The sequence below is a fragment of the Mus pahari genome, chromosome 19, assembly GCF_900095145.1.
Source record: "Mus pahari chromosome 19, PAHARI_EIJ_v1.1, whole genome shotgun sequence".
NCBI classification, from domain to species: domain Eukaryota; kingdom Metazoa; phylum Chordata; class Mammalia; order Rodentia; family Muridae; genus Mus; species Mus pahari.
In genome coordinates, this window is record NC_034608.1 from 73217038 (window position 1) to 73228020 (window position 10983).

The 10983-nt window shown below is 42.1% G+C and overlaps 1 protein-coding gene across 1 annotated transcript in view; it reads right to left on the reverse strand.

Moving 5' to 3' along the window:
• Positions 1-10983, reverse strand: part of Galntl6 (polypeptide N-acetylgalactosaminyltransferase like 6) — a 1056791-nt gene that overhangs the window by 34813 nt on the left and 1010995 nt on the right. The window contains exons 11-13 of the mRNA XM_021218705.2: positions 6681-6762; positions 1483-1642; positions 958-1050 (exon numbers count right to left, since the gene is read on the reverse strand). Of these exons, the coding sequence (XP_021074364.1) occupies positions 958-1050; positions 1483-1642; positions 6681-6762 (335 nt within the window). The remainder of the gene's footprint in view (positions 1-957; positions 1051-1482; positions 1643-6680; positions 6763-10983) is intronic.

A 10983-nucleotide genomic window follows, 5' to 3' on the forward strand; every position in this document is an offset into this window, starting at 1 on the left:
TCTCTCTCTCTCTCTCTCTCTCTCTCTCTCTCTCTCTCTCTCTCTCTCTCTTTCTTCCTTTCTTTTTGATTAAAAGAAAAGGTTCATTTAGAATTATTCAGAGGAAGGCCCTTGCAATGATCCCTGTTTTGTGGCCAATTCCACAGCATCATAACCAGGAGCCAGTTGAACCTGGAGCTGCTATATTCAATCAGACCTGACTTTGACCGAGTTAGTGTTGTGGATTTCCTTCATAGCTGGTTTGATTTGGTGCTTGTGGATTTCCTCAGCAACCACAAATGTCCTGTCTTCTGTCCAGTTCACATCTAGCTTGGGGATCAGGGAAAGTTGATGAAGGCACATGGTCTAGATCCTTCCCCTAGGGGACGTGTCTGAGGACGGCTCCTGGATCTGCAAACAGTGCCACGAGTGGGTAGTGTGTACATGTTTTATTTTGGTGGCTGTGGGCACCTTCCCTGTCCACCTTCAAAGCCTTTGTCTCACCTTTGACTTGGGAGGAGCTGGAGCCTCCTGCCTTGTTTCCGGTGCCTTTTTGGTGAACACCGGAATGCACTTTTTAAGGGGATGGCAGGCAATGTAGTGGGCAGGGCTCAGTATAATGTTTGTCAATTGATGACACTGTATGAAAAGGTAAGGCAAGTGCCTTGTCTATTGTAACTGTCCAAGGAATGCTGTCTGCCTTTTTTTTTTTTTTTTTTTAAAGCTGAATCATTTAGGAAATGGGGGTGATGTCACAGTCAAGTCACACCCGCGTTATGCTTTGAGCACTTCATATACAAAGGAAAATTACAATTGAGCAGATTTTGCTCTGTCACCTCAGATCAGGTTTTCAGTGTATGGCTCAGTTAATTTTGGAAATATTACTTCCAGTCACTCAAGGTCTTAGTCAACACCACATCACACATGCCCATCTTTCTCCTCCCTTTTTTCCTTTATCAACTCTTGCCAGTCACATACTTGCCTGGCACATACTTGTACTTTTTGTCTTTCTCTCCTTTCAGTTTCTCAGGCATTTGGTATCGGCTTACAGACTTTAAAAGTATATTCAGACTACAGAACACAAAGCTTAGCATTTTAATTTTTAAAAATTCTCAATTCAGCAAGATTAATATATTCAAGTGCTGTGTAATTATCCATTCCCAAGGTGTTCTAATTATTCAAAACAGCAACCATTAGCCACTCAGCAATGGCTAATTGCTTAAACTATCAGCCCTTGCTAATGTCTATTCCATGGACGATATGGATTTTTGTGTCCTAGGTATATTGTACCAGTGGATCACACCACATGTGTCCGTTTGTGTCTGGCTTATTGCACTTAGCAGGGTGTATTCAAGGTATCATGGCTGTAGCACAGATCAAGGCTTCATTACTTCTTATAGCTGAATGATGTTTACACACACACACACACACACACACACACACACACACACACACACACTCTTTGTTTATTCATATATTGATGAGTACTTGAGGTTTTTCTACCTCTTGGCGGCTATGAATGATGCTGCAATAACCCTGGCATTCACATCCTTGTTTCGGATTCTTCTGGGTGTACAGTTAGGACTCGAATTGCTGCCCTTATGGCAAGTGATAATTCTGAGCTTCGCTTTCTGAAGGACTGCCAACCAGTTGTCCCTAGAGGCTGCACATTATATTCTTACAAATAATGTACAGCAGTTCTCCATCTCCACACACATCTTGCCAACAGCAACTCTTCAGCAAGTGGCCCTTGTAGGTATGAAGTAGCATCTCACTGTGCTTTTGATTTGCATTTGCTTTACGGCTAGTGATTTTTGATCACTGTCTTATGGTTATTTGCGAATCTCTTTCACTGAAAAAAATCTGTTCTAGTCTTTTGCTCACTCTTCAGTACAGCCGCTTACATTTTTATTGTTGAGTGTTTAGTATTTTTCTACATTATGGATATCAATCTCATACTGGATATGATTTGTAAATATTTTAGTCTGGTTAAGGAGTTTCTGTTTTTACACTAGTGACAGTGTAGTGACTTGATAGTGACTTGGTAGACAAAAGCTTCAATTTCCGTAATGTCTAGTACATCTAGCTTTCCTTTTGTTGTCTGTATTTGTGTGTTTGTGTGTGTGTTTGTGTGTATGTATGTGTCATTTGGGAAATTGTTGCCAATCTAGTGCCATAAAGTTTCCCTCTATATTTTATTTTCAAATGTATTCTAATTTGTGTATATGTGTTTTTCCTGCATATATAGATGTGCACTGTGGGTGAGCTATTCCCTGTGGAAGCCACAAGAGGGTGCCAGATCCCCTGGAACTGGAGATTTAGATGGCTGTAAGCCACCCTATGGGTCCTCTGTAAGAGCAGCAAGTATGATGTCATCTTAATCAATTAGACCTGAAACAACAACACTCTTTCCAAGTAAGGTCTGTCTTAATGAGGGTTTCATTGCTGTGAAGAGACAGCATAAGCAAGGCAGCTCTTATAAGGGCAAACATTTAATTGGGGTTGGCTTACAGTTCTAGAGGTTGAGTCTGTTATACTCATGTCAGGAAACATGGCAGCATACAGGCAGACATGATGTCAGATGAGGCTGCCCCACCTGGGGATCTGTTCCACATACAGACACCAAACCCAGACACTACCATGGATGCCAGGAAGTGCATGCTGACAGGAACCTGATACAGCTGTCCCCTGAGAGGCTCTGCCAGTGCCTGACAAATACAGAGGCGGATGCTCACAGCCATCCATGGAGTCCCCAATGGAGGAGTTAGAGAAAGAACTGAAGGAGCTGAAGGGGTTTGCAGCCCTATAGGAAGAACAACAATATCAACCAACCAGTACCACCCCCTCCCACCCCCAGAGCTCCCAAGGAATAAACCACCAACCAAAGAGTATACATGGAGGGACCCATGGCTCCAGCTGCATATGTAGCAGAGGATGGCCTTGTAGGTCATCAATGGGAGGAGAGGCCCTTCGTCCTGTGAAGGCTTGATGTGCTAGTGTGGGGAAATGCCAGGGTGGTGAGGTGGGAGTGGGTAGGTAGGATAGGGTGAGGGAAGATGGGATAGGGCTTTTCTGGAGGGGAAACTGGGAAAGGGGATAATATTTGCAATGTAAATAAATAAAATATCCATTTTTTTTTTTAAAGAGTTCTCCATCTTGACCCACAGGCAGCTAGCTAGGAGGAGATTGTTATCCGTACTGGGTGGAGCCTGAGCACAGGAGTCTTTAAAGCCTACCTACACAGTGACACACTTCCTGTAACAAGGACATACTTCCTCCAATAAGGCCATATCTCCTAATAGTGCCACTCCCTATGGCCAAGCATTGAAACACAGGAATCTATGGGGCCTAAACCTCTTCAGCTTATCACAGGGCCCACCCTGATGTGTGAGTGATGAGGACATCACAAACTATCACAGGGCACATCCTGATGTGTGAGGGAGGAGGACATCACAAATTATCACAGGGCCCATCCTGATGTGTGAGTGATGAGGAGGACATCAAAAGATGGATTTTTATGATGGATATACAGCTGTTCAAGCCAAGTCAATTGAGTGTTTGCATGTGAGTTCACTTCTCGACTAATCTGTTCTGTTGCTCTGCTTGTCTTTTCTCATGCCTGTAGTACAATTTAAAACTTAGGGTGTCTAGGAAACCTAGTTATACTAGACTATCAAAATCAGGGCTTTTGTCTATCAAGCACACTGCCACTAACGTAAAAAGGCAATTCTCCAAACAGAATAAAATATTTGCAAATCATATGTTAAGTTTTGAAATAGGAATGTATGAGTTGCCAGGCAGTAGTGGTGCACACCTTTAATCCCAGCACTCTGGAGGCAGAGACAGGCAGATCTGTGAGCTCAAGGTCAGTGTAGTCTACAGAGTGAGTTCCAGGACAGTTAGGGCTACACCGAGAGACCTTGTCTCACAAAGTCAAACCAAACCAAACCAAGCCAAACCAAGCTAAACCAAGCCAAGCCAAGCCAAGCCAAGCCAAGCCAAGCCANCCAAGCCAAGCCAAGCCAAGCCAAGCCAAGCCAAGCCAAGCCAAGCCAAGCCAAGCCAAGCCAAACCAAACCAAACCAAACCAAACCAAACCAACAGCAAAAAAGGCAAACCAACCAACCAAACAGATAAAAACAACAACAACACACACACACACAAAACCCTGCTTTAGGAATTTTGATAGGGATCACATTTGATCTGTAAGTCCCTTTGGTCAGTATTGACACTTAACAATATTGCTTCTCTAAATCTATAAAAAATAGGACGTAGCCCATTTCTTCAATTAACTTCAATGTAAATCTTCAGTTCACCTTAGCAGTGCTTTATAGTTTTAGTGTATAAGTTCCAGACCTCAACTGAGTAACTTAATCCTTATTTTTATTTTTAGTGTGTGTGTGTGTGTGTGTGTGTGTGTATGTGTGTGTGTGTGCCATATCATGTTGTAGTTAGGAGCACATATTCTCTAACTAGCAGGTCCAAGGTGAGAATGTGGTTTGACAACTTCCCGGCTCTGTGAGCTCACACAAATTTCTTTACATTTTTAGACTTAATTTTCTGCAAACAAAGATAATAATCCTTCAGACACTTGTTGCATTAAACTGAATATGTCTATATCTCTATCTATCTATCTATCTATCTATCTATCTATCTATCTATCTATCTATCTATCTGTGGTGTCATATTATATCCAGCTCATATTAAATATTAAATGCTCAATAAATGTTAATCTTTCATAGTAGCAGCAGCAACATTGGGATTGAATTTAATATTAAGCGAAACTTTTTGTAGGTGTGAAATTATGATGATTATAGGAAAGAAATCAAGAGTTGTGGGAGTTTAAAGACAGAGACTGGTTTTAATTGATAATGACTATCTGAGCTGCATTGGCAGTAGTGCTAGACATATATCCAAAGAAAACAGGAGTCAAAGGAAGAGATGTCTCCAAGGAACACTTTACAAAACTGAACACTTATTTGCATATGCTTAAGGAGATAGGTGTGCTGAATTTGACATGTAGCATATTTGTAATGTATATCTGTACCTATACCTATACCTATATCTATATCATCGTCTATCTATCTACCTATCTACTATCTATCTACTATCTATCTATCTATCTATCTATCTATCTATCTATCTATCCATATCATCTAAGAAATGTGGAATTTGGACAAGTGATCATATATGTAGAAATTATCCACCATGCCTATTGTTAGTATATTGCTTCTCAGGTCCAGCTTCTTCATGATGCTTTGTGTGTCATAAGATGGACCCTTGTAGACATTTCACTGTTATTAGTGGATGCAGTTTTGAGCTTTGTTAATAACAATGCCATATTCAAGAAACACTAGAAGATGAAGATTTCCTCTGTGTGTGTGTGTGTGTGTGTGTGTGTGTGTGCGTGTGTTGCTTTTCAATGGAATTTCCAGGCAATTAGTGAGTGAAATGAGGCAGAAGAGAACAGCATTTATTGCAGTGGCTCACAGATACTAGTTGCTATGTCCTGTGCTCTGTCCATTTCTTCATCATTGTCCCTGGTAGCTATGACACTTCGTATAAGGTCAGTGTCGGTGAAGGAATGGCTGGAGAGTCCTTCTAAACTCCCCAGTTCCTGCCTTGCTCATATTCCCAGAACCCCAAAGGGTATTTATTTAGTAAGTTAGTTATTTTTGAGTCGATGCTTCTGTATGCTTTAAGAGCCCTTGTTTATCCCTTACTGTACAATGCATTGTTAAATACTAAAATTACCTTGTGCAAAATAGTGGCATGATTTCTGTTTATGACCAGAGAATCAAGGATGCAGCCATATACATCGTTCAAGCAAAGAGTGTGAGGCAAAGGACAAGACCGCAGATGGAGTGCTGGGAATGACTTCTTTTGGAAGACAGCAGAGGAAGAAGGCAGGGAATGCGAGACAGGAATCAGAAAAGGGCAGGGAGAAGAGCCTGAAGAAGATGCAGGAAGGTCAGTCCTGTCTGGATGTGTAGGAGGCCGACTGGAAAGCTGACGGGAGTGTGTTCAGAAGTCATAAGTGGCTTTTCAGAAGATAGTTCCTATGGCATGAGTGGAGAGAGCAGACAGATTGCCTGATGGATTGAAATAAACTGGGAGGTAAAAATTAGGGTCAACTACTGGAAACTTCTCTTTCTAGACCCTCAATTATGATGGGACAGATACATGTAAGGCCTACAACAATGTAAAGCTGACACAGTTATTTTTGGGATGCTGAGATTTGAGGCTAGAATTCCATATAAGCTGTGACATAATTAATTTGAGCCTCAGAAAAACAATGAACTACTTGTAGAAACTATGAACAGTCTATAAATCCTAAGCATCATGAGTGCACTAACTACCCTGACTGGACTCCTCTTGCTGTAAAGCTTTGCCTTACAGCCACTGCACCGTTTTCACTCCAGCGGATCCATCCCATCTCTAATTGCTCCATTCTGGTGGCATCCAACGGCTGTTGGCAGAGACCAACTATTGCCTTTCCTGAAATGATGCCCACAGAGATTTTCTTCCTATCTTGTACACATTTTCTTCTGAATTCACTATAAATGTAATTGCTTTGGCATCTCTCTCTTGCCCTGGGACTTACTAGAACTGCTCATTTCAGAAGGCTGGCTTATATTATGCAAGAGAAACACGAGCCCATGGCGTAAAGATTGCCATGGGGCCTTCAGATTCATACATACTCTGCTCCAACTGGTCTTTTACTGAAACCAGGTCTTGCCACTTAAAGTTAAGTGTTGCATTATCAGAAAAATCCCGTATAACCTTAAAATAGGAACTTTTAAAATTAAGGGTCATTTGTCAAAAACAATTCCACCCCCCCCCCAAAAAAAAAACTAAAAAGGGAAATTGGTATAAATAAGGGACTTCTTTGGAGATTAAGATAAGTAACTCTTTTCTGACAAAAGGAAAATAAATTAAGACAGCCTTCCTCCCTCACCCTGCCCCTGCCATTTTTTTTTTCTGAACTGGATTCCTTTACAGTCAGCTCACTGCCATGGGTTTCAGTGCCGCAGCCATGAGAAAGCAAGCAAGTGATCTGCACAAGATTATATGGCAAATGGGTGACCGGCAAGCCTTGTCTCTGTGGCTTTGTTTCTGAGGCTGTGCTGTGCTACCACAGATGGCAATGGTTATAACTCATGGGCTAGAACTGTCTCCTTTTGGGCTGACAAATTGTGGCAAATGGCTTACTGAGCCTGAAATAATAGATGGTGATTAATAAGGCTATGAGTCCGTGGGTTTCATAAAAGAAGCACTTTGTCAGTAGTTTGCATCAGAGTCTGAGAAACTAAGAGACCTGTTAGAAATAAATCGCTGACACTTAGAGAGGGCTCTGAGGGGTAGAGAGGCGACAATCAGTTCACTGAGCTCCAAGACGCACAGGGAATATTTGGTTACTCGTGCATGTCTCCATAGGTGGCAATTGAGTGAGGAGAAACACAGGCATTTTGAGAGAGACCAAGAGGGGGAGGGAAAAACTGAGGGAGGGAGGGAAGGGAGAGAGAGGGAAGGGAGAAGGAGAGGTAAGGGAGGGGAGAGGGAGGGAGAGAGACAGAGACAGAGATAGAAATAGAGAATTAGAGAGAAAGAGGGGAGGGAAAGAAGGAGGGGGAGAGGGAGAGGGAGAGGGAGAGGGGGAAGGGGAGGGGGAGGGGGAGGGGGAGGGACTATTCTGAACTTTGAATGAGAGTCTAGATTTAGAAAATGCCCTTCCTGAAACGAAAGGTGGAGAGGGCAGAGTAGCACTGGACTTATCCTGACCTATGTAATCCCCCTGCTTTGTGTTCTGTCACCACGTGTGCCCCCTCTGCTCCATGCTGTTCTGCTTGAATGGAAATCTATTCCTGCCTTCTCCCCTTGCCCTTGAAGATTAAAAAGCTTTGCCAGTTTAGATTTACTTTGTGTAAAACCAAGAATGTAGAACAATTTGCATAAGAATTTGATTCCTGAGAAACAGAATTCTTTTCTTTAGCTTGAATTTTCTCCTTAAGGTTTGGTGTTGTAATTTCATGAAGTCAAGGAAGGAAGTATTTTCTTGTATATTGTATCCCATATGCACTACTGGGGCAGAGGCATAGTTCAATAGCTAGTTTGTCTGAGAAAACTCTCTTGAAGGTACAGGCAACAACTGTTATTCATGTGGAAAACATAAAAGCAGATATTTTGAGAAAGCTGTGAATAGGAGTTAGGGTGTTAAACAAGCTTACACGGGAATCCCCCTTTCCCCTGTAATTTACAAAATTCGGGTGAACACAATTTTTAAAAGTGGAAAGGGAAGAGAAATAATGAGATCTAATGGGGAAAATTACAGTGGAAAGCCTGAGAGAAATAGTGTAGAAAACACTGTGGAAGTGGCTGCTCACAGCCATCCATAGGATGGAGCACAGGGTCCCCAATGAAGGAGCTAGAGAAAGTACCCAAGCAGCTGAAGGGGTTTGAAGCTCCATAGGAGGAACATCAATATGAACTAACCAGTACCCCCAGAGCTCCTTGGAACTAAACCACCAATCAAAGAAAACACATCGTGAGACATGTGGCTTAAGCTGTATATGTAGATGAGGATGGCCTAGTAGGCCATCAATGGGAGGAGAGGCCCTAGATCCTGTGAGGGTTCTATGCCCCAGTATAGGGGAAGGCCAGGACTGGGAATGGGAGTGGGTGGGCTGGGAAGCAGGGGAAGAGGGGAGGGTATAGGGGATTTTTGGAGGCGAAACTAGGAAAGGAGATAACATTTGAAATGTGAATAAAGAAAATATCTAATAAATAAATAAATAAATAAATAAATAAAGAAAGAAAGAAAGAAAGAAAGAAAGAAAGAAAGAAAACCTCACCATAAGTATAGCTGGACATTGGGAAAGGTATGCTTAGGAGGCAGCTCCTAAAGTCTGTCAGTCTTCCCTAGGGAGAAGGAAGTTATAGACAGAACACTTCCAAAGATGTTAGCACTGCCCCTTGAGCCTGTGTCAGGACTTTAAGCCAGGGAGGGCTGCTCTGAAGGCAGTGGCACAGGGATGCAGAAGTTTGTCCATGTGCTGCAGAGGTAGTGTTTCCCCTTGTAGCCCCAAACTGGGAGAAGTAAACCTCACCATGGACTGCAAGTCAGAAAGGCTGGCTATCATGTTTCCAGAACTGTCCCTTAGAGTAAGCGCCATGGAAACATCTTCTTTGACTAAACCATATCATGCTGGGCAAGTACCTGATCATTTAACCAATGTCTGAATATTTAATTTTCTCCTGGAGTGTAATTTGTAAATACAAACTCTTCTCCCAAAAGTTGGACTCCACTATACAATGGCAGAAACATGGGACTTTCTGTAGTTTTAGTAAAATCATGAAAAGCCACGTTAAGCATTGTCCTCAAAGCTAAGGGTAACAGCCATAGACTTTGAAGATGAAGCAATTTTTTAGTACTTGAAAAACTACTCACACAAGCCGTCTCTACAATTCTTCCTTTGGATTCAGGGCAGTTGGTTAAAATGTGGGGTGGTTTAAAACCCATCTAATATACACTTGTTAAGCTCTTGTGTAGGATTTAAGACTGTTCATTAACGAAGATCTACAGTCAAATTATAGAGCTGGTTCTGAAAGTGTGTGGTCCCTTAACCTTAGACAGAAGGGCAACCCAATTCCCATATGTGACTCTTTATACTTCTCCAGAGAAGCAGAGTCTCTTGAACTTGGCCTTGAATTTAATGGCCTGCTCACTTAATAGCCAGCTCTTTAAGAAGGGTAGAAAGTATTGCCCAGCTAAAATAGTCCACAGTTTAAGTTTTCTATTGTAAATTTCATTATTGTTATAGTCACACAATACTTCAAAAACCAAAACCAGGAACATGTTAAATTGCTTTGGAACACAGAACTGTAGTGCAGCATTTATAAAATATTTCACAACAGGAGTCCTCCACAATAGTTCTCTGGGAACCTTGCTTTACTAAGCGATGCCATTTCTGTTTTGTAAAACTTTAGACTGAAGTGTGTTCAGTGTTGGCACTCTACTTTTGTGAAGTCCAATGCTTGGGGAACAAGAACAGTTGTGTTCGGAAGGGCTGGGCTATTCTGAGTCACAGTGACTAGCATTCTACCATGATTTGCTACACCAAGGGCAGTTCATACAAGATAAATACAGATAATGGATCTTGTTTCCTTAAAGAGCATATATACTATTTCTGTGATGTCAGAAATTTGACCTCTGGGCATCAATTTATGCAGCAGTTATTATAATAATTCCATAGTACTCACTGAGTCCAGTCAGCATTCTGAGAATTAATTGCAAATTTACCTCTAATTTACACATTTTATCTAATTTCCTTCTGAAATTTGTTTCAATACAGTTAGTCCTGTCAGACTTAATGAGCAGATGGTTTTGGAAATGCACTAGTTGAAATTTGGCTGGAGCAGGGAAAGCAACAAAAGAAGACTTACTTTTCCATGGAGACAGAGGGACATTACTTCCCACCTGAAACACAGCAGAGAACAACCAAACCAAGACTAAAACAATACCAAACAAACAATAGACGTTTCCAGGAATGTGAACAGCAGGGCTGAGGCTAAGGCTTAGTTGGTAGAATGCTTCTCCAGCATTTCCGAGGCCCTGGGTTTGTTACTTGGCGCTAGCTAAGCCAGATGTGAGAGCACACACCTCACATTTAAGCATCAGGAGAGTGCAGGTAGGAAAATGAGAAATTTAGTCATCTTTGGCTACACAGAGAGTTCGAGATCAGCCTGGGCTAAGTCAGCCCATGTCTCAAAGACCACTTTCTCTTCTGCTCCCCCTCCCCACTCTCTCTCTTCACTCCTTTTACAATTCTTTGTGGTTTTGAGAACAGGGTCTTACTATGTAACCATTGTTGTCCCAGGACTCCCCAAGTAGCCCATTCTGGCTTGCATTTACAAGCAATTGTTGTTGTGGGTCACTGGGCTATGCACAGACAGGCTGGTCTCCAGTCCAGCTGAGGTCTGAACCCCGGAAGGGTGATAATTCAC